This window comes from Folsomia candida, unplaced genomic scaffold (genome assembly GCF_002217175.1).
Source record: "Folsomia candida strain VU population unplaced genomic scaffold, ASM221717v1 Fcan01_Sc024, whole genome shotgun sequence".
In the NCBI taxonomy this organism is placed as follows: Eukaryota; Metazoa; Arthropoda; class Collembola; order Entomobryomorpha; family Isotomidae; genus Folsomia; species Folsomia candida.
This window is the reverse complement of record NW_019091216.1, coordinates 2,381,355-2,408,628: the sequence shown is the minus strand read 5'-3', so window position 1 is coordinate 2,408,628 and position 27,274 is coordinate 2,381,355. Positions and strand designations below refer to the sequence as shown.

The 27,274-nt window shown below is 37.2% G+C and overlaps 3 protein-coding genes and 1 long non-coding RNA gene across 4 annotated transcripts; 1 reads left to right on the top strand and 3 right to left on the bottom strand.

Moving 5' to 3' along the window:
* Positions 1-603: 603 nt before the first annotated feature.
* LOC118438674 (zinc finger protein 624-like) lies at positions 604-3,268 on the bottom strand. Its single transcript, XM_035859256.1, has 3 exons — positions 2,897-3,268; positions 2,202-2,609; positions 604-1,685 (listed from the first exon to the last, which is right to left on the bottom strand). Exons 1-3 carry the CDS (start codon positions 3,005-3,007, stop codon positions 1,308-1,310), a joined length of 897 nt encoding a protein of 298 aa, XP_035715149.1. The 5' UTR covers positions 3,008-3,268; the 3' UTR covers positions 604-1,307.
* Positions 3,269-16,667: 13,399 nt separating this feature from the next.
* Positions 16,668-17,269, top strand: LOC110859131 (progranulin). Its single transcript, XM_022108004.2, has 2 exons — positions 16,668-17,124; positions 17,241-17,269. The coding sequence occupies exons 1-2, from the start codon at positions 16,758-16,760 to the stop codon at positions 17,243-17,245; spliced, it is 372 nt and encodes a 123-aa protein (XP_021963696.1). The 5' UTR covers positions 16,668-16,757; the 3' UTR covers positions 17,246-17,269.
* A 4,368-nt stretch (positions 17,270-21,637) lies between these two features.
* On the bottom strand, positions 21,638-22,043 carry LOC118438698. The gene is made up of 2 exons (XR_004837000.1): positions 21,925-22,043; positions 21,638-21,855 (listed from the first exon to the last, which is right to left on the bottom strand). It is a non-coding gene; the product is annotated as an uncharacterized LOC118438698 (long non-coding RNA).
* Positions 22,044-23,225: 1,182 nt separating this feature from the next.
* On the bottom strand, positions 23,226-25,643 carry LOC110859106 (mitogen-activated protein kinase mpkC). Its single transcript, XM_022107974.2, has 2 exons — positions 25,351-25,643; positions 23,226-25,059 (listed from the first exon to the last, which is right to left on the bottom strand). Exons 1-2 carry the CDS (start codon positions 25,465-25,467, stop codon positions 23,512-23,514), a joined length of 1,665 nt encoding a protein of 554 aa, XP_021963666.1. The 5' UTR covers positions 25,468-25,643; the 3' UTR covers positions 23,226-23,511.
* Positions 25,644-27,274: the final 1,631 nt, after the last annotated feature.

The following is a 27,274-nucleotide window of genomic DNA, read 5'->3' as shown; positions in this document are numbered from 1 at the left end:
TTTTATACTTATTTGAATATCGGTCGAATCAACTCGATTTGACCTGTTTTTATGCCAACAATGATCATGATATAGAATAGTTATATGGTATATATGTCCAGTATGTCATCAAATTGTTATATTTGGACATAATTGTCTATTGCATTCAGCTTAAAATATGTACTCATGTTGAGCTTATCCATGCAAAATTAATGCACACAACGATAATCTTCGTACTAAAATTGAGATTTCGTGCATTTTGGGTTAGGCAATGCTGATGAAAATGTTTTTAATTTAAATTCCTCGACCATTAAACACTTTGAGTACAAGCAGAATGTGTGAGTGCAGGTAGTGGTTCTTATATGACATGTAAAATACAAAGCTCATCTATAAACTTGGTACCAACTTCTGGCAAAATGGAGACCAAACTTGCTCCCATTGATAAATATTTTGGTTTATTTATTTTTAATTTTAAATATTATAAAATTTCCAAACATATGTTATTTATATTATTATAGTTTATTAAGTCGCATTTCAGATTTTAAAATTCATAAATTACAAAATTATAATGGCCAAACCCCGCACAAGCAGGAAATACTTGGACCATATACCACATATATCAAACTACTAATTATACAATTATATATTTATCCATAATAATATGAACATTGCCAGTTTTGAAGAAAATGTGTTTCTTCTAAATATTTTACTAAATGTTTTACTCCGTAAGTTAATTTTAGAGACTTTATTAATTGCGTAATAAAATTCATGAAATATATCTCTAACTATGAAAATAATCAACATCAAAAATTTCAATCATTGTGGTCGGGGTAAAATGAGATTTTTACAAAAATTGAATCTATTGATATAGTCTTCCTGCGATGTCGTGAGAGTGGTTGGGGTAAAATGGGTGTAAAGCAGGGTATGCTACCCCGGGTTTTTGGGGAATTGAAGTTTTGCGGGTATTGGTGGGTTTTGGGGTAGCAAAAATGAGCAATACCAACGGGTAGTCGGGGTTTTCGAATTTCATGAAGCATCGTGTTAGGACATTACTAACAATTAAACAATTTAATTTTTATTAAATTTGAATTAATAAGCTGCTTTGTTGCGAAATTGCCAAAATATATATATATATATACATATACATAAACTAGTGTTTTCAAAATTTAATACATGATGTCGTGACTCAGTTAGCCCCTAAAACCCCGACTACCCCGACTACCCGCAAAACCCAGCTAAAGCCCCGGGGTATGGATTTTGAATAGCAAAATCCCGGGGTTTTCCTTACTCTAGTCTAAAGATACTTCCTTATGTGCCTTTACGACGGTTTATTTCTCATTTATGTGAAAACTGACATGCCTCACTAAGCCGTGAAAGGTGAAAAACTTATTTCCACAAAAGTAACAACCGTGCTCCTTCACCCCTCCGTGCATTCGTCCCACATGGACGTCGAGGTTTCCCTTGGTCCATGTTCTGTACTCGCATTGGCCACAAGGAAAACGTGGCAATTTGTCCCCCGAGTGTTTCGTCTTTATATGAATTTTCAGGCCGGAATATGTCGCCAAGGTTTTATGACACAAATTGCAAGGATATTTGCGACCTTCATGGAAATTCTGGTGGTTTTGCAACCCCAGTTTGCTCAAGAACGTCCTTGGACAAATCCGGCAAGATAACCTTGATCGGGATGACGTGTCCTGATGGGTTCGCTAGTAGAAAATCAAAAAGAAATATCGAAATTTTGTCTAAACGGCGTGAGGTTTTCCGAGCGGTAAAAACCGTTATTAGGTTTTGCATCGTGGGCAGCGCTGGGATAATCCTGATTAAGAATTATGAATTTTAATCCCGCATTATTAATACATAATCTCTAATCCGGAAATAACAGTTATTTTTACATTAATCCTAATTCATAATTCCGATTTTTCTGGAATTAGAATTAATCCGGGAATAATTCCTTGAAATGTCATTAATCCATAATCGTGATTACGGATTACTAATCCAGATTAATCTCAATCGTGATTCTTCATCAATTAATCCGAATTATTAATCCTAAAATTTCCGGAATCCATGGATTAATCCGGACATGAATTAATCTCACAAAAATAATTTAATCACCATAAACAAATGTTATTTTGTGCTCAATCCATAATCCTTAATCCACCCTCAAAAACAAATAATCACCCAGCTCTGCCCGTCGAAAACTGATATTTAAAAAATAACCTTACCTCATGGCACCTCAAAGTTCTACTTTGCCCAAACCTGCTCCCACATATTGCGCACGGGTAGGCTCTCTCCTTCGTATGAGTCGCAATGTGCCGGTGAAGATCTCCACTTTTTTTAAACACTCTGCTACAAAGGGCACAATAAAGTCGGACAGGGTTTGCGGCATGTTCCATCCTAAAGTGCCACGCCATGTCTCGCTCGTTCAAACACGTTTTCGCACAGCCGATGAAGTTACACGGGAGTCGAGGTCTTTTCACAGAGCTATGAACGCTCTTCATGTGTTGTCTTAAATGAGCCAAAAGTCTAAATTCTCGGGGGCAAATGCTACATGCTTTTTTAGGCCGATTGCCGTGCAAGTAGTAGATGTGCTGACGGAGGCACGTGGGGTTTTTAAAAGTTTTCACACAAATCTGTTAAAATGAGAAAATAGGGATTATTTCTGCACAATCGACGACTACAATGTGGACATATAGATTTTATGCACAGGGTGGTTTAAATGCCAGGGAAAAATTCGTAAATTTCCATTAGTTACTTGAAATTTATCATTTTAAAAATTTTGCCATCAGTTTTGTCAATACAAATAAAAATCTCTATCCCAAATATTGTAACCAGTGGAGATTTAGGGACTTGTCTCTTTGCAAAATTTTTCTTTGTAGCGTGAAATTTCAACCACCCTGTATATTTGCTTCTCCCTTACCTCACAAGTTAGATTAGTGTGTGAAAGGATATGCTTCTCTAGATATTTGTTTGTTTTGTAAATTTTTAAACATGTAGGACACTTCAACTCTGGGCCAGTATAGGGCTCCATTTCTTGCTACGTATGGATTAGTATAAATTTGTCAAAAATTAAGCATCGAATAATTAATGTGTTGGGTAATTAAGTAGTACGAATAATTGATATTTTCTCGGTTATTAATTTCGCACGTAAAACAAGTATTAGTATTACTTATAAAATATTACTTCATTGAGTATTTCAAAATATTATTAGCTTTTGACGAACCACAAAAAAACGTTGAGCTGTGTGGAAAACTTAACTGGTCCATGCAAACTAGATTTATGTTGGTAGAAAAATTTTAGTTGGTATGCATTTGAGGTGAATATGGAATTATTTGGAACCTCGAGTCCAAACCTCGATGTAATAGGAAATTCCTGCGAGGAATGCACCCTTACTGGTCGACGAACCTATTTTTCCCTTTTGATGGCAGGATGGGTCTGCTCTACGTCCCAAGTTGTATGTAGGCTAGGACGAGTGGTCAATGTTGAAAAGGTTGATGTATCCAGTAGTAAAAAGATATTTTATTTATAGACTTTTTTAAATAATTGGACTACACGGAGTTTTAGTGGAAATTCGTAGAGAAATTTTTTTATTGTCAATATTTCGAATGCTATCTGCCATTCATTATCAAGACATTAGTAGAAGATGAGAAATTTTGTCACCAAAATATAGAATATATTTTATAGACTTTTTATTAGGGTTCTATTCAATTTTTGCCTTTCTGGGCCTTCCATTATCAGCCCAGCTAGCTGGCTAGAATCTCTTTTGGGTATCTTCTTTATCAAAATTGTTTACTGGCAACCTTTTTTAAATACTAGCTTTCTAGACATAAAGGACATTTCACCGCTGTTTGAATTCTCAAATAAGTAAATATATTATTATTATATGATAGAATACTTATACCCCATCAAACGCAATGATGTGGCCCCTCGCCCCAAGGCGGGATTAGTAAATTCATTCATTCATAAGTAAATATATGGTACATCCTGTACCAGCAGTCCAGAGTACCAAACTCGCCCATACCAGAGGTCAACGCCGCCGATTGCACGCCGCCGCGCCGCCGAAAAATCTACAAAAATTGGCGCCGCCGCCGCCGACAAATTGGTCGGCGTTGAGCTCTGGCCCATACTCCTCCTTACTTACCTGCAATGACTGGGCCAGTTAAAATTCTAGATGCCTATGAGGACATAATTTATTTTTTGCGGTATTGGCTAAATGTACAGACTTAAAAATATGTGGAAATATAGGTATGATTAGGAATCTACGATATATTAAATCAAATTAGAGCACACTTAAATCACATTTTTTGAGATTTTATTTATTCCATTTTATACACAGAACATATTTATATGCATGTCATCATAGTACTTGTTTTGTCATGCATAAAAGAAGGGTAAAAATGTTTAAATTTTGAACAATAACACAATATCGAAAGCATTATTGTTTAAGTCAGAAGAATTCTCACGTAAGAAATTAATTTTCTCTGTGCTTTTTTTTACTCTCGCCACTGATGAACCTCACCTTTATCCAGAAATTCAAAATATTCGTGTCGAGCTAGACATTACGTTTACCAATTTGCGATGTATGCATCGCCGTGAATTTTTGGATGGTAGGTGACGCTTTTACAATTGTTGAAATTATTAATAAGCATTTCGTTCTTTATAGTCGTACAAATAATAAAAAGTTGTTTGTCATTAATCATAATTAATATATGTTTATTGATTTACTAGTGCTTGATTTAATTAAGGCGTTTTCCCAACAACGATGGAAATAAATGTAGCAAATTGGCCAATTGAAATTATTGTCGTTATATTTTGTCTCTAACTATTTTCTATGTTTTTAATCCACGTGTTAAATGTAAAAATGAGTATTCGTATACAATTGCCCCCTGACGTGGTGGTGGTCACCATGGTGACGTCATGAGTGGGAAAAGAGGTGTGCGTCTTTCTTTGTTATAAGTCGTAGTATGTAGTAAGTAGGAAAATCGTCAGTTACTTGAGAGTCGTCGTGGTAGACAGTCGAGTTGAAAGAATTGTTAGTTTCTTTTAATTACTGTACACGTTTAATTAGTTGAAATAAAATCTAGTTTAAGTAGATTAAATTGCACGTATATTCACTCAGTCACTTTCTTTTAATCCAACGATCAGAACACAATTAAATATACGTAAAGACACTATACTTCGGGTAGAAGATAGCTTGGTTTTTACACCACGTGTAGAATTTCGTTTTCAATCAAATTGCGCCGTTCACCGTGACCCAAAGCGGAAATACCTTTAACCTAAAAATCATGGTCAACGCCCAACCAAGCGTTGAGCTTTTGTTTTCTTCCGCCGCCCTAAGAGCTGCCTTACTTTGCCCCTAATTAAGAAACTGGTTCGGACAACCAAATCATAAAAATATCTGCGACATTCCACTCCTCCGCATAATACGGCGCACCCCAACGTGGTCCCAAAGAGGATGAAGAGCGTATCGATATTTCCACCCATTCTCATCGGAACGGCGCCATTTTCCTGCTCAATATTTAACGCAGCCGTTCTATTCAAATTCAACGACACCAACATTTCTTGAGTCATCCACCCATATATCCCAGATTCTGAGAGTAGTCTGAAATTTTTGGAAATCTGGGAAGCTTCCATGACGTCGAAAAACCAACCAATCATTACGGTGCTTAAGCTGTTAACACTTTTCTTAAATAATTTACGGGGATAACTTTTCGACAGGAACTCAAACTCAATATTTAACAAGTCAGACCGTGCGACGAACACAGTTTTTTGTGTACAGTCCACAGTTTCCAGTTCAACGAGTTCTCGATGCGTAAAATATGTTAAAGATTTATTGACACCCTTAGGTGACAATCGATGTTTCGGGTTTGCCAAAAGAATCGGCAAGATGTCGCGGCTGGACGGATTTTCAAAAATTGTGAAAACTCTGATTTCATCGTTGTAGTAAGTTTGTTGTAGAAGTTGGAAAATATTACGTGTTGGCCCGACGTAGTTTGCCTCCAATTGGGACAGCATAGCGTAACAGTCTGTAGAAGAATGTGGGTTATCTATTTCAAAAAACCAGTCGTACGTAGTGCGCCAGTAGCTGTGGTATTTTTCATACTTTAGAATAGCTGACAGCTCAGAGTAATTATAATTTACGGCGGAGTTTAGCAGCTCAGAATTCTCGCAAACTAAATCCTCAAACGCTTCTGGACCTTTTCCTGGCAGCGGGGCGTTCAATTCGGTTGTCAACAAACTGTTGTAGCAACTTGTCAAAAGCATTACGGATATCAACCAAGTGCCAAATACTAAACGGAAAAACAGGGTCTTTCCCAAAATTGACGGAATGCATTGTTCTTCAAACAATGTTGCAAAGAAGATAATCCATGGGGAAATTGAGACATTTTTTAGTGTGTCTACCGTCATCTGATAAATTTTGATTACTATCACCTGCACAATTAAAGCCGTCCCTATTCCGGCCCACAAATCGGGTTTGAACGGAAGTAGGTAGAACATGAAGGAAAAATATTTTACTGAGTAGCACGATAGGAATTGGATTTGCATAATGTCTGTGACAATACTTTCAGCAAATGCACGATCCAAGTATATACTTGGAATATAAGGTTCCTCAACTTGTGAAACTTTGGAAATGTCTGTACTCGCGTTGGCCTTCTTTACGACGAGATTTATCATGTAATTAAAAATTGCTCCTGCTGCGAAGTAAGAGTTTCTCAGACCACGCCAGAATCGTGGCGGTGTAGATAATCTGGCTAGCAGGTGTTCAGATATTCCAGCTACTGTGACACTTTGACACTTCATGTTTCTCAAGTTAGGATAAGAGCCTTGCATAAGAACGCAAATATGCCTAGTTCCTCCCCTGGCGATTGTGACAATAGCAAAATTCTCAATTTTACCCCCTTGGAAATACCGCTCACACCGAAATAGCATCCAGGAGACGAAGCCATCCTCGATATCGTCAGAACGGATTAAAATCATGAAATGATTCTTTTGCCCGAGACTCATCGCAGTTCGGCCAATTTTTTTGTGAATTGTTGTAAACATGAATAAACTTCGCCTTAGTGGGGCATACATCCACTGAGATAGATCAACTTGTGGCCGTTGTCCGACCATACTTTGATAAAGCGGGGGGATCATGAGTGATATTTTGCAAGCGGCAAATCGAGCTTGAAGGATGTCGATGGCAAAGGGAAGTTTGGAATGGAAAGGGAACAAAGCCAAATTTACGTTGGCGTAGGGTGTCATGAGAATAATGGTGTAAGGGAGGAATGGGTTTAGGGGAAAGGTGTCCTGCAACATGGGGGATTCGTAGATAATTTGGGCTTCACAATTAGTCACACTGTTTAACATGGTACTGATTTCCATTGTGAGAGGCCGCTTTTTAAATTTTGTATGAAAATATTTTGGTTGAAAACGATTATTTCCTAAACTAATTGTTAGATTTGAGTTTAAAATCTAGTTTTATAACAATTTCGAAACAAGTTGGTGCTAAATATTTCTAAGAGCAATTGCAATTTCTAAGGAATACTTCCGAAAGTCAAAAATATAGTTGAGACCTGTTAAGTTGCTGTTTATGCTAGCCTCGTTAAAAATTTAGGAGCCGCACATAAGCTGGATGGACCTAGGAATATGCACATGCAGGTCTAGGCACATTTTAGCCCAAAAAATCCTGCACGCAGATTGTCGACCACCCGAATAGGGTCGACTTTCGAGCTGTTTTTGTCTTGAATTCGTGTCAGTAGGCCACTTACAGTATCTAAGTATGGATGTGATGTACATACATAAATAACCATGAAAAAAGTAGTTTCTTTAAATATTTAATTAGAACCAGGTCGCATATCGATGTAAATAAATAATTCTTTAAGCCTTGAGTTTCATTAGGAGATGTGTTTCTGCACGCTTTGCATAGATTTCTTCAATAGGGAAAATGCTCTCCCCTGTGTATTTCACTAACAATGCGATAGCGTGAAGTGTAACCCTTCGATTTGGTTGAAATTTTGAAATTATGTGTTCAATATCGATACAATCCACGTTTATCGAAGCAGTTTGTGCGAAGGTCAGAATTTACCAAAATATTTGGGGGCTGATTTGAAAAGTATGCGATTTTTAAAACGGGGAGAGAAAAGAAGTTACTCCTCCGCCTGGTAAAAATCGCCCGTTTTTCAACTTTGTCATCTAATTATTTAGGTCAAACATTTTCGAATATTCAATATAAGTGACTGGAGATTCAAGTGCACCCCGGATACAAAATGTAAAAAACAGTTCGATAGGTTCAATTGTATCAAGAATGAAATTTAAAAATTTCAGGATCCATATTTTTTAATAAGTTTAACATGGCACTTTTTAAGAAAGTTTGAGGGGGTGTAACCAGCGCAGGTTCCCGACGCACCCTTGTTTTCAGGCTAGTAGTACCCTCCCATAGGAGTGAGAAACCGTACATATCTTGGTCTGGTAGCTGCGCACTTCAGAGTTTCACCCCCTCAATGTAGCCCGAAAACGCACGTTTATAGGTATATAAACGGCTATATTTCGACGTTTGATCCCAGGTTATTTTTAGAGCTTTTTTCTTTCCTGCCTTTACACAGCATTTTGCTTAACACGGGATAACTTATAACTGCCGAGAAGGTTGAAAACCTCATTTGAGTCGTTGACCCTCAAAAAGGGACCAGTCTCTTCATACCTTCAGACTAGAGCTCACTACACTCTAAATAAAATTTTAGCAAATCGCTACGAGACGGTGTCTATATATGACCTCACCAGTTTGGTAGCAGACTGCTACTAAATAGTAGGACACTGCTACTAAATGGTAGCAGTGTTGCTATCAGGTGGTAAGAGGCTACTACAAAACCGGTAACAATCGCTTACCATTTAGTAGCAGTCTGCTACCAAACCGGTGAGGTCATATATAGACACCGTCTGGTAGCGATTTGCAAAAATTTTATTTAGAGTGTACCTGAACAACTTCACATCGCGATTTAAAATATTGTAAAAATCGATTTCACAGTTTAAAATCTGAATTTATTGCGAAACGTTAAGTTGGTTTGAGAATTATACTTCAAAAAGCTGATAAAACCATCAAAGTGCACGTAAAAATGGAAACTTCTACTCGAAAGCCCCATTTAATTTCGAACTTGGCTGAGGTAGGTGCATAACTGTCGCTTTCACGATTTTGAAAAACTTCAAATAATTTTAGTAGGTATGCATGCATACAAAAAAAATCTAAATTTTTTCGCACTCTAACGATTGCGATGTATGGCAACATAAAATTTGCAAAATATTTTGTACATTAAGAATGTGTACTAATATTGACGGTGCGCTTAGCCAGTTTTTATGCCTTTATTAAAAATGGGCTAGTTTGTGTTTGCTAGAATTTAAGGTTTGTCGTATTTTTGTCGAATTTTTTAAACAACAGGAAATTTTTGTTAATAATTTGAAATTATATTAATTATGCGTCCTTTTATGTAAACTAAACTTTTCATAATTCGTACCTTGAATTTTTACTGTGTTTCAGATAATTTTCAAAATTATGGAATTCATCCCCACTCCGGATGTAGAATCGGCTTCTCTCGTCAACTCCATGTGGGAAAAAGAAGCTCTGAGACATCGACCGAAATCCGGTCGATGTCCACCTCCACAACGTCACCGATCCCACGGATCTCGACCACCTTAGGAACCTGTCCCCCAAACACCTCAACGTCGTAGCCCCCATTCACCAAGAAAATTCAGAGATTCTACTTTCATAGATAGAATTGTTTACCGCCATCAGTTTCAAAACCGTGACAAAGTTAATTATCAAAATCCCCATCGATAACTCCTTGCGGCACGTGGCGTCTCGATTAGCCAGGATTTATGAATCCTTCAAAAACTTAAGATCTCTAAACTTGCAAGTAGTCTTGGCCAACTCTAAGGAATTATATTCTTCCGATCAGAACTGGCCCGACCTACTTCCCGATAGTCTCCACATGCCCCCAAAACTCACAACTTTGACCCTTAACGTCTCCGAAATCCATCCTTATTCCTATTTGCCAGATCCTCAACTAATCCTCATTTTCTTTCTGACCACCCGATTTCTATATGTATTCAGGCACGTGCAAAACCTCACCTTAATCGACATGCCTGGCTGGCTGATTCAACGACCTCTCAATTTACTCCACGTCACGTCAATTTCCTTCTTACGAACACCCCGGACCGATAAAATACTCGGGGAATTTTTTAAATTTACGACACCCCTCGCACAGAATTTGGTACCATAACCCGGTTCGAGTTTAACATTCCGATTGGCGCAATGACCAGCGAATCCGATGTACTGCACTTTCTCGCGCCACAGCTGGAACACGTGGTCATTACCGAGGTGGGAAACATCCCCCCGAATGAGAGTCTAGTAAGTTGGAGATTTACCACGATCCCTATTATGCCTAGGTTGAAAACTTTCGAAATTTTGAGACAACAAGGTATCCTTTATGAAGATAAGCCATACTGGTTTCGACCCGATTTGCATTTAAGGTTTGAAACTGATAGGGATGAGGTTAAGTTAGACTACGGAAAACAATTTCCCGTGTTGGAGAGGTTAATTGTCCGCATGGTGCCGGAATCTGCGTCATGGAGGCGGAGAAATGTGAACAATTATCCCGATGACAAATTACATTTTGAGGCGACCATGCTTTTTCTGTTAGAAACCTTTTTGGCAGAAGGTGTCGCGCCTTGTGACACCTTAAGGAATTTGGAAATTCGATTTCCCACAGAAAACTGGGATGTGGGAAATATGAGAATGAAAGGCGGTGTCAAGGGGAAGATTTCTGCACCGCGTGGGGCTGGAAGGACGAGGTGCCGGATTTTTATGCTAGAATATCCACGGTTTTTCCCCACGTGGATTACCACGTGATCGAGAGGGGGAAGGCGGCCGTGAGGATGGCGAGGTTAAAGAAGTTTAAAGAGATGGGGGTCACCTTAGGAATTTTCGATGACAAGGGAGGAATTTGTAAGAATTTTGTCAAAATGTGTGGGTATAAAGGAGAATAAATTAGTAATCATAAGTAAAACCGGAAGTTCCGTGGACACAAAAAATTGTTTCTCTAAAGATTAGCACAGTTTGCAAAACTATTGTTTGTGAGTAGATTCGTCTCGTGCATGTTTCTGTTTCAATCGTAGTCCGAAGATGTAACACAATTTCCATGTAAAAATGACATTTGGACACGCTGTGATTAGAGAATGACTGAATTTGTCTGAAATGTCTGAAAAACTGGACATGTATGAAATGTCAATCTGTCGGCGACATGTCATCCCTAGGTTTTATAATTCGAGACCCTTTTGCGAGTAGAATTATATTTATACTCGAATTAATTAAACCAGTTGTAACTAACCCTGGTTTAGACTTCACGTTATCATCACGTTCTCCTCCTAATCCGATTTTTTGATTGGCTAATCAAAAATATCACTAAGACAATTAAAAATTTCGACCAATCAAAAAATCGGATTGGGAGGAGAACGTAATGGTAACGTGAAGTCTAAACCCGGGGGAATGGTTACTAAATTTATTCACCATCATACCTGAACTGCCTAGCAAATGGTGCTCAATTTTTTTCACTTTGTAACAAATTGCAGAGATTGTGTACGTAGTTAGGTAACTGCACATTTATTTATCTATAATATAATTTCCAAAAGTCCGTCCCGTGAAATTTTCCGTGACATTCCTGCATTCTGATTGGCTGATTGCTTTCTGAATCCGCCAATCACAGCAAGCATATGATTTCGACAATTGTTATAACAAATGTTGTAACATTACAACATTTTTTCCTTAGAAACGTTTAAAAAATTAAGCCCGTCTTTAAGACGGGCTTATAGGCTAGTTTGTTGATAAGTAAATATTCGTCTTTACACAAATTGTCACAACATTGATTACTTTATTAATATGTGTGTATCTCCTTCACGAATATGTACCCATTTGTGTGTACATGCAGCTCTCAAGATTATTTACTTATTCGTCTCGTGTATCACAAGGAAATAAAAGATAAGCTATTACTTGACGTTATTTCTCATTCGATCCGCAGGTCAATTAATTATGCTGCACATCCTAATTTACATAACTATGTACAGCACCAGTCCATAAATTTACACCCGGTGAAATGCTGCGAGTTCCAACAGATGTAACTTATCAGCCAATTATATTACATCATTAACGTTAGGCTCATTTTGTACAGAATTTAATTGGCTTTCCAACGATAGTACATTTGGTCAAGAAAAAATTAGTATGAATTCACAAATAATTGTAATGCAAAAAATCATAGAAAATTCGCCGGCAAAAGTTTAAACCCGTTTGCAAATATGTCCCTTAAACTTAAAGATTCAATATTTTGTGTGACCCCCATTTGCTTTAATGACTGCTGCAACACTCCTGGGCATGGACTCTACAAGATTCCTTGTCACGGATTCCGGTATCTTTAACCATTCCTCTTCTAAGATGTTCAAGAGGTCCTTCGCACTTTTTGGTTGGTCGTGACGTTTTCGGATCCGATTTTCCAGCTCAAACCACATATGCTCGATCGGATTTAGGTCCGGTGATTGAGCAGGCCACTCCATGACCTTAATTTTTTTGGTTTGCAGCCATTTGGTGACCAACTTCGCCGTGTGTTTGGGGTCTCCATCCTGCTGAAATGTGAATCGTCGTCCAAGTCTCAGTTTTGTAGCCGACTGGAGAAGATTATTCTCTAGTATTTGAAGATAAACTTCTTTGTTCATTGTCGTTGGGATTTGTACGAAGTTTCCAACCCCACCAGCCGCCATGGAACCCCACACCATAGTAGCTCCTGATCATATAAAGTCGATTACGCGTCTTACAAAAAGTTGGAGTTAGTTCCATCAACTTACCTCCCCCGTGCTTGACCGTGGGGACGAGACACTCCTTTTTCAAACCTTCTGCTGGTCTCCTCCAAACATACTTTACCCCTTTATTCCCGAAAATACAAAATTTACTCTCGTCCGACCAGAGTACCTTGCTCCAGTCTTGCGCGGTCCATCCGCGTGGTCCTTGGCCCACTTCAGTCTTCGGCTGATGTTCTTCACCGACAACCACGGCTTCTTTCGAGCTCTTCTTCCTTTTAGATTATTTTCATGGAGCCTCCTCTTCACTGTGTGTGCGCTAATTTGCATCCCACAATCCTTGTTGATGTCAGAGGTCAACTTTTGGAGGGAGATTCCAGGGTGTTGGATTGCAGTCTTGACAATTTTTCGGTCCACTCGCCCAGATGTGACCCGTGGTCTCCCCGGTCTTGGTCTAGTTATCACAGACCGTTTTCTTCCAAATCGTAATGATGGTTTTGGCAGTATTTATGTTACACTTAGTAATAGCACTAATTTTTGTAGGCTCCATGCCTTGCTCGTGCAGATTTACAATGACCTTTCTTTCCGCCACGGTCAGTTCTCGACCCTTCCCCATTATTATTTTTTTTGCAACTAAAGGAACCAGGATGACGTTGAAAAGTATTTGAATCCCAGTATCACAACACTTCCACAGGAAATAATTCTTAATTCTGAACGGGTTTAAACTTTTGCCGGCGAATTTTCTATGATTTTTTGCATTACAATTATTTGTGAATTCATACTAATTTTTTCTACCAAATGTACTACCGTTGGAAAGCCAATTAAATTCTGTACAAAATGAGCCTAACGTTAATGATGTAATATAATTGGCTGATAAGTTACATCTGTCGGAACTCGCAGCATTTCACCGGGTGTAAATTTATGGACTGGTGCTGTAAATGCTTATATAATTTAGTTACGTACGTATGTACATACATCTGTACTTATCCAGGCTGGGGGATATCTTCGTCTTCATTATTGCTTGTATCAGATCTGATTCTCCTTCAAATCGTGGCGTGGTCCTGACCCGATGAGAGGACAGAGTCCAAATTTTCGAATTATGTACATGTGCCAATACGTTACTTGGTTTGTGGTCAGGACATAGGTGCACCGCTCCTCGGCCCCCACTACCACTGTAGGGTACCTTAAATCCCGTTTTAAAAGTGAATGACCTAGGGTCGACCCATACATCAAATTGAAGGTACTAGAATTTTCCAAAATATTTTGGGGAAAAGTTGAAACATAATATGTTTCATCTAATCCAAAATCACAGATTATGTGATTTTTGGTATGGGGAGAGATTAGAAGTTGAGTTTGGTTTTGACTCCTCCGCCTGGTAAAAATCGTCCGTTTTTCAACTTTGCCTTCAAATATTTGTCAAATTCTGAACTGCCTCAAGAAACGTTGGTTGTATTGACTTGGGCCACATAATTTTAAAATTTCAATCAAATCGGAAAGTTACACTTCATGTCATCGCATTGAAAGAAGAAGCTACTCAAATGTCTTATGTCCACATAGAGTCTGCCCGGTATGCTAATACTTATACTATTGCGGATTTAATAAATGTGGTGATGAATTTTTAAAAATTATATTTGTTAGATATTTATATCGTAAGAAGTGATTTTCCGTAAAAATAATTCACTCGTTTCCCACATTTTATTCACTTCAGAAGTAAAATCGCAATTAAGTACTTATTAAGGTGAAACATTTTCGAGTATCACAGTGCATACACAGGGTCGGAAACAGTTATACATAATTATGTACATATGTGGGTAGACACCATATGTATTGTTATGTAGTACGGTACAAATGTGAAATATGTACATACTTATGCACACTCAAAACAAACATTTATCAAATCAACATCGCCCGTGTCAATATGTATATGACTTAACCGCCTGTATCTGCATATTTAGCACGAGGTGACGGAATTTTACAGATGAGTAAGCACCCAATTTGGATATGTATGGTCACTATTAAGAAGTGTGACATTATAATGTAAAATGACACAAACGATGGTGTACACTCTTAATAATCCGGTAAAGTCACGCAGGTAATGATTTCTCGATAATAAATTTTGTCATAATATTTTACCAGGCAGTAAAAATTCGTTACCATGAGGGCAAAACTTTATTACCAGGCCATTACAACACGGTAAAACTGATCATTACCACTTTGGTAGAGTCATATACTTGTGCTTTTCGGTAGTGTTTATTACCAGATTATTTACAGTGTAAACAATGTATAAAAGTATTCTCTACAAACACCAGTGGTTACATGTTTCAATACGGACGTAGTAAAAATCGCGTATCGGCCAAGTGAGATTGTACTTTGGTTTAGTACGGATCCGTGGCCGCGGAAGCGGGGGGACATAGGGACACTGTCCCTACAAAAATTTTGCCGTGGGAAAATACAATGCGTTTGTCCCCTCGCGTGGGGACCGTGGCCACGGTTTCGAATTCGTGAAGTATAAAAAATCGACAGCGACCTCGAACGATAACTTAAACCATAATTATAAAATTATATTGAAATTTGGTAATAATATTGCTTTTCACATTCAATTGCAAGGCAAATCTACAGCTAGTGCCATTCAAATATATATGCGATTTTATTTGTATCAATTAGTTAGATTTTGATTTTTCAAACTTTTCTTAAATTTACATGGAAATTTATGTCTCCACGGTCTGAATAATCTTCCTCAGCGAGTGGTACGGATGACTCGCAATGCTATTTGTGATACGTCAGTAGTTAAAGATTGATGTGAGATTTTGCAGTGTATGTTCATATGTCCCAATTTGGTTTCTACACGCGTCATGGCTCAACACGGGCTCGTTTTCGTCCTTGTAAAAACTCCACTCTCCGCACAAGACAGAACAATGTCCAGTCCAGTCGTCGGCGCCTGGTTTATTCTTATCTCGTTATCCACCCATTGTGTCCAGGATGGTGAGCTTTTTTAATTAAACAATTGAAGATGCAGTGTGTAGGTATGTATGGTTGTCGAACAAATGACGACGCTTACAACGGGGACGTAAACCATGTTCAAGCCAGATTATTAAGATATAAATATAATGAGATAAAGTTATTTTTCACGCTTTAGCTGTTTCGGTGGCTTAAAATGTCCGTAGTTTTGTGAACATTAAGAATCCGTAATACAGTTGGGGTGGTCAGCTGGCATTTTTCGAGAGCCGAGGAAAAATTAGCTAATTTTTGCAAATTTTGCACCGAACTCGTCCAAATTTGGTTTATTTAAGTATTAGAAACTTTCAGTGGAAAGGCTGACTCTTAGAAACAACATTTAATGTTTGAACTTGCGAAGATGCGAAAACTTCGGAAACTTAAGGGCCTCGCCATTTCGCGAAACGGCCTAGATGACGCCAAATTGCACTCAAATCTAGTGTTTCGCGAACTAGCTGAAATTTTCGCATCTGCACAGGTTCTAATATTAAATGTTATTTCTAAAGCCTGGTACTCAGGACGGATTTCTCTTGAGAAAAACAATGTTTAGCAACAACATGAATAAGAATGTTAAGTACCATTTTGCATTAGATTTAAAAAAAACACTCCCACTTGGTACACTTTGTAATGTAATTCAAGTAATTGCAGAGAACTGGTAATTTAGTACAAAAAACCCGTTGCTTCGAGCGAGTCACTCATCCTGAGTCCATCCATCCTGACTTAAACAACAATGCTGGTCAAAAGTTAATCTGGACTGAACATGGTTTGCGCGTCCCCACCATGACAAACATACATTGTCGCCAACATCACCAACGTCAAATTTCGCATGTCCCATCACTGATAAAAGCAGACAAAGTCCTCCACGTCCTCGATTAATTTAGATAAGCTTCCGCATAAAACCACGCCGCCCGGGTCGCAATAAAATAATTACCAATTCATTAAACACAAAGCTTGCTAAAAACATTGCCAAAATGATTGCAAAATTCTTAGTCATCGTCGCCCTTGCCGTGATCCTCGCTGTGGTCGAGGGAGCTGAAAATCTCGGTCATAAATCAATTTTTAGCGAAATTTACCAAAATTCCAGCAACATTGCGCCCCTTCTAACGACCTGCGCAGAGTGCGACAGAACCGAGACGTGCTGCACCTTCCCGGGAGCTTTGATTGGTTGCTGCGAGTATTCTTCCGCGGTCTGTTGCCCGGATTTATTTGGCTGTTGTCCGTCCGGGTATCGATGTCCGAGCAGGCTTGGAGATGAGTGTGCGGCGGGGAGTGGACGTCCAATAATCGGGACCGTTTTTATGATGGGGGTGGCGATTATTCTCTTGGGGAAGATGATGGGTGAGTTGTGATTAAAATAAATTTTGGGGACGGTTTTTGGCAAAACTTTTTTTTTTTGGGGGGGGGGAATGTAAAAATCGGTCGGTAATTAATTATTGATTCTGATAATTTTGCAGGCTAGAAATAAATAATTAATCCAGGGTTGCAAAATTATCGCCAAATTTAAAATTATTCATGTTTCTTTTGTAAATTGAGTAATAAAATTGTAAAGTCTTGCCCATATCTATTTATGTAATTATCAAAAGGGCTACATTATTTCAAAAAAAGTTGTTCATTGTTTTTTTAATTATTTTTATTCAGCACGTAATAAATGCGTCCTTCTTATTACATAAATGTGTTCAGTGCAATGAAATAATGCGACAACAATTGAGAGTCGTTACGATAAAGAATGAGTTATGATTAAAGGAATGCAAGCATTTTCATCATAATAAAACGTCATCTGCATGAGTATTTGCATACGTAAAGAAGTTTAGACCAAAAATTGAGTGAGTGCATACCTTATTTGGTATAATTTTGAAAGCTTGGTTTCTACTACGTAGTTCTCCTATTGCCTGGAAAAGTTCGATTAATCCGATGTTGGCGGAAAGAATTGTAGTATTTGTCATTTTTTTCGTGTTCATAAACTTTACTGGAGCTGAAGCCGGAGGTAAATTTAATATGCTGCAACAATCAAAAAAGGTAATTTTCGGATTATGTAGATTATTGCAAACAAAGCACACTCTTGGAAATCTCGAATAGTCAGGTATATATTAACTTGCCGGTAGTAACTTTGCCACGGCTTGGTGCTACACAGTTACACAACACAGTTACACAAGTTACACAACTCCGTAAAACTTCGGTAACACTTTAATCCCAACATACCAATTACTATGTACACACATCTTAGAAATACTACCTCGCTAGAGTTTTAAATAAATACCGTTTGGAATTATTTTAATACTGAATTTCTAAGAGTGCACACTGTTAAAAATGCGCTAAAGTCACTGTGATTTAAGTATTCCATACTGGTGCTAATTTGGTAATAACTTCCTACCGAATTGGTAGTAGTTTGTCTCTGTGCGGTAAATTTTTCATTGCCACAACATTACTAAACATTAATATGTACCAGTTACTTATCACTAGTTCAGGTAGATTGAAATATGTGACACATGACACAACATAGAAAATTCATAAATGCATTTTCCAAATTTCGAAATTTGAAACTATGTACTCCTCAGATTTCTGTTCCCAAATGGAAGCGGCCTGTGAACAGGTAGGAGGTCCCAAGGTAACGTGGTTACATGTCAAACCGTGGAGGTGAATACGATTGCTTGCGACTTCCCAATAACCAACGCTTTCGACGCCAAGTACCGCACCATGGTTGGATCATGTACAGTGAAAGCAGTTCTAACAATGCACATGTCATACATGTTTCTCACAGATCTTCTTCAAACCAGCACTAAAATATCAAGGAGCTAAGCACAAACAACAATTGGTGTGATACTTGAGCACTTCTGAAGAATTCGCGAAGTAATGAAGATTTTAAGTGGGCAAAAATGCGCATTTTCACCTTGCGAAACTAAATATACGGAGTTCACCTCTCTGCTTTCCGATTATCTCCTGCGCTCATCTTCCCCAGGTCATCCGCTTTCACATTTCGTTCAAAATTGAGTTTATTAATTTATCAACCAAGTTCTCATCCATTTTTCATCTGTGGTTTTTAAATAATTTTAAATAATTTTTAATATTGTAATTGGATTCAAATAACTAATCAGGTGGAAATTATTAATTTTTATTTGGTTTAGAATATTGGACCCGATTTTTTACCTTGCTTTCATAATGTGTATTTTTATTGTGGACCTCTTTGAACATAAAAAAACAAATATACCAAATTTCCTAAGCGTGATAAAGGCATCACACAAATTTAGGGGTCAATTAATCATGTTTAAATTGTAGCTTGAGTTCTATTGGGGTTTATTGTGTTTTTACTAATAACTTAAAGATGCATTTGTCACAACTATTGCAAATTCAAATTAAATCATATTATAATTAAAATTTTGGCTAGCTATAATTGAAATTCGATAAACCAATGTTTCAAATAAATTTTGACGACCTTTAAAATATAATCTAAAAACTTCAGAAAACGTTGCAAAAATTGCTTGCGTGGCGTGCATGTATTTAAATCAATCTCTGAGAGTTAACTACCAACTGATTAAATTTTTTCCAATTTTAGCAAATTTATACGATCAATTTTATACATCAGATTATAAAAATTATGGAATATTAAAAAATTAACAATGTCATGGGAAAAATTAATACATTTAATAATATGTAAACGTTACTACGTGAGTCAATCAAATTCGTTAATTTCCGTAATTCTTCCATTCAAAATACATTTTTGTGTAGAAACGTGTTGATTTTTTATGTGGAGTTTATCACAGTTAAAAATTTGATTAATTACGTTGTAAACTTTAATTAATGAGCAATTAAAAACTTGACAACTAAAGAACGTCCGGGAATGAATGGGAATGGTCTGAAAATGTGGTCATAAAATCACAATGAGTTATCGGAATTTTAAACTTTTTGCATATGTATTATACCAAATACGTACCTACATAATTTAATTAATAGCTAAGGCCGCCACACCCCCGTTGGCGACTAGTTCGATTTTCTTGCGAAGATTTTTCATTAAATTTTTTCCCGAAGTTTTTGCCACTTCCGAGGTGATTTTCTTCCATCGTCCTTTGAATTTTCGAAAGGTGTCAGGCACATCTTGAAGCCGGGAGTATACTGACTTAGAACATGCCCAGAATTTTTCGATTGGGCGGAGTTGGGGTACATTAGGTGGGTTGATATCTTTTGGTACGAAATCAATATTTTTCTTTCTGAGGTACTCGGTCACTTTCTTTGCATAGTGACAAGTGGCGAGGTCAGGCCAAAACAAAACTTTATCATTTTTGTGAAACCTATTAATAAATGCTTCCAATCCAGCCTTGACGCAATTTTTCAGATAAATATCTTGATTGATATTCCCTTCGAGAACTACCGGGTCTGATACATGTCCGTGACTGGAGATGCATTGCCAAATGCAATATTTCTTTGGAAATTTGTCTTTTTTTCGTACTTTTTCTTCATAAGCCACTTCAGAGGGATCCGAGCTATGAAAAAAATGACGCCCTGGAAGATTTGAAGGGTCAACCGGAACATACGTTTCGTCATCCAGGATCACTACTTTTCCACGCATTTTCTTCAACAATTTTTGACAGCAATCCTTGATCCGACTTTCTTGTACGGGCTTGTAATTTGGTGCAGGTTTTTTGGTCCTTGCTTTGATTCCTAATTTATGGACCTTAATTTCCCCCAGGTAGCTTTTGGAAATTTTGACTTTCCTGGCAGCTACAGCTACTGACGTTGATGGCTTGGTTTTGAAAATTTTTTCAATTCTATTTTTCACTCGAGTGGTCGCTAGCTTCGCCGGACGACCAGCTGGCTTCTTGAATTGCACATTTTCGGAATCCTTGAACTTTTTTATGTAGGAATACACATTTGAACTTGGAATTCCTTCCTGCTTAAAAAAGTTCCAGGTCACCTTGGAGTCTCGGTTGGCTGTCGTGTTGTAGAACTCCATCACTCGTTTTGCTAACAGCTCCCTTTCAAACAAGCTTCTTCTACCCTTATCCATTTTTGAAATTTAAGAGTGATATACCAAATTGACCCTAATGAAGTGGGCTTTCAGAAATTTAAATTATTATAGTTCGCGGGTTTATTGATTTGTCAATATACTCGCTAGAGCGCGCATTCCCATTCATTCCCGGACGTTCTTTAGATCAGAAAATGAGATAATTTAAAACCTTTTACATTTTCGTTTCAAAAATATAAATAAAAATGAACAAAAATATTTTGACGTGAGTCCGCCCAATTCTTGGTTTTTCACAAGATTCCTTGCAAAGTGTTTTTATGTGGAATATTAGATAGGTTGCGAGTTTACTTGAACGTGAAAAATTTCTCCCTTAAACGTTAAATTTTGCCTCCCGCCAATTTTCGGCGTCGCCCGTTTAAGGTTTACGTGCGTTTTCTTTACGTTCACGTTATTTTGGACGTTAAATCAACCCCTTTAGCGTGCAGTTTACGTAGAATTATGTAAAGCTTCTTTTTCATACAAATTTAAGAAAAACGAACAATAAGCATGCAGTTTTTTTTGTTTATTAGTAAATTTCTTGTTGACAAATGCATTAATTATAAGCTCTTTAATTCCAGTGATAAATAATTAATTGTGAAGCAACAAAACAAACAGTGAACTGGTAATGGCTCATGAAAGAAATAAAAAATGATTAGGCTTTCAGTCAAACTAAATAAGCAATAAATTTTCTCTTGCTTCTGTCAGTTGTAAATTAATTAATTAATAATTACATAATCTGTTGTAGTACTATTTATTAAAAACAAAACATCAAGCTTGGATGAAGGAAATAGAAGTATGGAAAGTGAATACGATAGCACATAAAGAAGAGCTACAATTGCAAAGGCATTATTTGAATTAATTTTTTAAAAGTAAATTTATTGTTTATCCAATTAATACAATACAAGATTAAAGGCTTGCTTAGTATGTGGCATCTATATTTTTTATAAGTATAATTTCATGGAGAATTAAGATGATGTGCAAGATCTGGTGATGCTTCACAAAAGTAATCCGACGTTTTTCTGCTTTGATGAAAAATTCGTGACAGGTTTCAAGGGTTCAATAAGTTGACATATCTGTGAGTACAATAATTAAATGATTTAGTGAATTGACTTGCTCTAGATTGATAAAATACTCTCACTTACCTGCTAGAATATGCCAATCCTCTTAGTGATGCACAGAGCTTTGATGACCCCCGCCTTAATTCCATTTTGATCAGCAATCGTGCCCCAAAGTTTAAGGGCGTATTTAAGTTTCAAACAGCCATTTTGTAAAATCGAACGTTGAGCAGCAGAACTCGTGCACCAATGAATTTAATTTTAAAGTTTCAATTCTTGGAATGGACTGATATTGATTATCTAAGAGAAGAATGTCCTCTATTTCGGAATCGTCCAATGCAGAAAATAAATTTATTACTTGTTTTGACAGTATTTCCATTTCAAACTAGTTTATAATCAGCCAAATTAATTAATTGCAACTAAAAATATTTCATCAAGAATGTAAACAAACCATTGAAATGAAATTCAAATTTAGCGCATAAGTTTACGCTCACGTGAGTTCGCAAGCGTGAAATTCGTGCATTCCGTAAACCTAAACGTTAACGCTAAATTCTACGTTTATGTTTGCGTTTACGTGAGCATCCGCAAACTCGCAATCTATCTATTACGACCAGATTTTTTAACTGTAAATTTACCAGAGCTAAAAATCGAACCAATTAAATTAATAACTCTAATACCTAAAAATTACTAACCTTGCCAAATGCCTTTTCCGCTCTACCCACGAGGTCGCCAAATGAATGCGACCCCTTCAAATAACGTACCCCCGTAATTCCAGCAAGTTGCTGATTGTACACATCGGCCCAGGCCCACGCACAATCGTTGAGACTTAAGGGCCCGGATAATTTCTTGTTCCAGGGAGACAGCAAGATCACAATTTTTCTGTAGATCGCGAGTGGAAAAAGCACAAAAATCTGGACAAATGGGAGGATCAGAAACGTTACAAAAACTGTGGAAACGACCAAGAAAATCTGTCTAAAATTTGAAAACATTTTAATAGAAAGTTAAAAATATTTATAAAATATTTTTAAAAATATTTAAAAATATTTATTTAAATTAAACAAATATTTTATGTGCACGAGATTGTTTCTAAATTGATCTTAAATGCACTCTTAGAAAAACAGTATTAAAATAATACCAACCGGTATTCTTTTATGTATACATAAATGTATGTTTGTATCAACGGGAGCTTTAGTGAGTGATGAAGTACACACTTCCATGTGTATATGTATATGTCACGTGAGTCACCGAGTAAATGATACAATTTCCAATATTTGACCAGTTTTATTTATGTGCATGACCCAGTATTTAATTATAGCTCGTCGAGTAATTTATTACCGTAGGAATATTGGATTGTAGACGTTTAAATGACAGATTCAGTAATTGAGTTTGTTTTATAAGTAGGTCCTACAATAATATGACAAATCTGATTTATTTTATTAGACTCCACGCACATACACACATTGATTAATTTATCCAATAATTACATGTGTAAAATATTATTAAGTATTTCCCTTTATATGATATTTTTAACTTTACTATATACACGCCCATCTGCATTGATTACATATTTACACGAGCAAAAAACATTTACATACCATTCCACTTTCTCGTTATATGTTTAGCTTTATTATTATTCACAGTGTAGTACTTTGTTATATTTATGCCAATATGTACTTAATCTACGGTTATTTTGTTTGTGTCGTGAGTAAAATATAAAGCATCTAAATTTTCTGTAGAATGATCTTTGCCGGAAATTATCAAAAAACTATCGCACTTAATGTCTTTCAAAGTATGTCCGGTTCCGTCGATGTGTGCATTGCGTAGAATAGCATTTGTAATTGTGCAATTGGAGCTCTGCTTGTCCAGACGCAAGCATTCTCGGCCGTTATATAGGTCGAGATCCGTATATTTGTTAATTTCGGAATTCTGTATTTCTCGATGATTATCCTGACAGCATTTGATTGATCGTAAAACATGTTTATCTCCTCTAACTTCAATTCCCGACGTGTCCAGACCACTATGTAAAATCTCAATCTTGTCCAAACAGTTTCTATTGCCGGAAACAGTTAAATGACCACAAATTACGTTGCTCACAACATTATCGTTACACCCATCCAAGTTTAAAGAGTTCAAGTTCAGATTCATGATTGAACAGGAGTTGGTCCATATTTCCAAACTTAAATTTTGGTGACTGAAAGCATTTATGCCACGGAAGGTAACATTATCCGTGGAACAACAGTAATCGCTTAGTCCACTGTCCTTAAGATTAATAGTTACGATATCACCTTCTACTAAGAAGGTCTTTAGATTGAAAAATTGCTCCTTTGATTCAATGATTATTTCTGCGGCATTTTGTGGTGCAATTAACATTATTTCCGCATGTCCCTTAATTCTGTCTTTCGGGCGTGTTTTAGTTAGTTTAAGAATAATATGTTCCCATTTTCTAAACCACCACTTTTTGCGCTGAACAAGATTATTCCTTGGACCATGTACCAAGTTATGGAACATTGATCTTGTGTCTTTCTGCTTAATTCGCTGTAGAACCTCCCATGACACTAAACCAAATGAGAATAGATCTGCCGGGATGCCGTACTGGTCGGTATTAGCTTCAGGTGCCCGATAAATGGCATTTCCTACTTCCGGGGTTAGTGTCTTGGTTTTAGTTTGCTCGCTATGGATCTGTCGACATAGGCCAAAATCGCCTACTTTAACCGGAAACTCGAACTCTTCTCCAGTTAGTGAAAAGGAAAACATAATATTTTCCGGGCGAAAGTCTCGATGCATAATGTTATAGCTATGCAGATATTTTAGCCCTTCATACATGTCCTTCACAATTTGATTTCGAACCGGATGCAATGCTGGGTCGTCAATTTCATTATTAATGTGCAACCATTGACGCAACGTGTTACCACATAACTCCATTTGGATGCACAACGTTTCAATTTTCTTTCGTCGTTTTGCTAGAAAAGTAAACTTCTGCAGGTTAGCCAAGGCAGTCTCATTGTCCTGAAGGCATGGAAGGTTTAGCAAGACGTTGACATCCTCTTCTGTGAAAGGTGTGTCGGTTGATTTCAAGATTTCCACCAAGTTTTTGTGCTTTTTTCCTCTCATTAGTTTATATTCTCGGGAGAGGCGGAGTTTCTCGGCTTCGTCGTCCGGGTTGTCTACGACGACGTCGATGAATATGACTTTGACAGCGGAAAGGTAGACCTGACCACTGATCTACAATAAAACGAAGAATTATTTGATCAGTTTAATTATCTGGATTAAAGGTTACGAGTTTGCAACTTTTTAATTGCGTATATTTAGTCATGTTAAAGGATGGCAAAATTCGCGTCTAAAAATTATCGAATAAAGTTTTAGGTTAATAAATAGGCAGTTTGCAATTTCCATGACGTAATACGTAACGTAAACGTAGCCATAACTATTAACATCGCTACGGTTACGTTTCGAGATACGGAACGTTGTTTTGCAAACTGCCTAATATGTATTAAAATCGAAATTTAAAATTACCGCCTTGAAAACATAACCGAACGACCCGGATCCAAGAAAAGATTCCAACGTTAGATAATCAAACCAGGATGAAATTGATTCTGCAGGAACGTCGGGATCCACTTCCATGGCGTCCATTTTTGAATACGGGGTATTTCAAAATATTTTTTTACCTGCAGTTAACTTGAGTGAGAGTATATTGAGACTTGCTGGAATAATTAACTGCGTAGTTAGTTGGCATTATCATGGTTTATGTTTAATTTGGGTTAGCAACAAGATAAGATACGTAGGCATGAAATGGATGCATGATAACTCTGGAATCCCAGATATGGAATTAAGCCAGGGCGTAAGCGATAAATATGGACGTAAGTATGCAGGCAACAAGTTATTATTATGCGTTGGCACACTGTGAATAATCTGCTAATAAACCTTACAGAACAGCCCAAGTATATGACTCTACCATAGTGCTAATGATAAGTGGTACCGTGTGGCGTGTGGTCATGGCTTTGTAATAAAGTTTTACCATCATGGTGACGAATTTTTACTACGTGGTAAAATATTACTATCAAATTTATTACCGAGAAATCATTACATGCGTGACTTTACCGGATGATTAAGAACTCGTGTCAAGCTTAGCATGAGCAAGATACGTGGGTATGAATGAAGGGAAAAATTGCACACTGCGCATTAACGTGACATCATCATCAGAGTCAAGTTATGTACACTGCAAATAAACTGGTGTCAATTCCACGCGGTGTAGTCACATATAGACACCACGCGGTGTTAATTGCCCGTACCAACACCGCGTAGTGTCTATATGTGACTACACCACGCGGAATTGACACCAGTTTATTTTGAGTGTATATGTATAAAGTGGTAGGAACAATATATGTTCGAAAGCCAGATAATTACATGATAAGCTCCGGAATTTCTGATAGCAAGAGATCTCGACAGAGTGGAAAACTTGGTTGTATAACAGTGTATTGAAGCATTTTATTATTTCCCAATGTTCACAAAGTAAATATTGCAAACAAATATCTGCATGTTCGTCATGCAAATATAGATACACGTCCTGGGATCATTTCTTCACAGTGGAAAACATCACTCAACATATTGCACAGCGTCATATATCCTGTAAACTTCAAGAGCCAATTTCACAGAAAACCTCCAGCACCGCGAATAAAGATATGTATGAAAATATGTGTGTCCATACATATAAATGGCTACATATTACTGGAAATGATTACTTATGTTCTGTAATAATACAGTATGCTAAATGGTGTATCTTAATGAATATATCAAGTTGAATCGATCTCCAACTCTCAAGTTCTTTGTTTTGAAAATGCGTAGACGTTTCATTCCAAGTGTTTATGTAAATATGTATGTATGTAATTTAAGTATTGCTCAGAACTTAGGGAAACATAATTCATGATTTAGTTTCGGAGTACACTCCTCCTCCCTCCCGCGTCGACAATTTTAATAAAAATTATATGTGGTATTAAGCGCGTGTAGTAGGAATACGTAGTTTATTTAATTAATGTGACATCAATCCCAGGCGTTTTTGACATTTATATGTACTTCTGAACTAAGAAAACCATGGAAAATTTGCGATAAACATAACAGTGGGAAACTGAGGATGAGTCTGCATTATGAAATTATTTTCATGCGAACTTATTTGCATCACCATTTGTTGAACTTTGTTTCGTCCAGTATGAAATATGCAGATAATTGTCTGCATTTTTATATGTGTCAGAGCTTATCTTAACTGATAACCTGGCGCCAGTGGAATCGATCATCACACAAGTTCAGAGGTCGACGCCGACAGATTTTCGGCGGCGGCGGCGAATAGTTTTTGATTATTTTTCGGCGGCGTCGGCGGCGCGGCGCGGCGCGGCGTTGCAATGTTAAACGAATAGGAAATCAAATTTTTCGGCGGCGGCGGCGC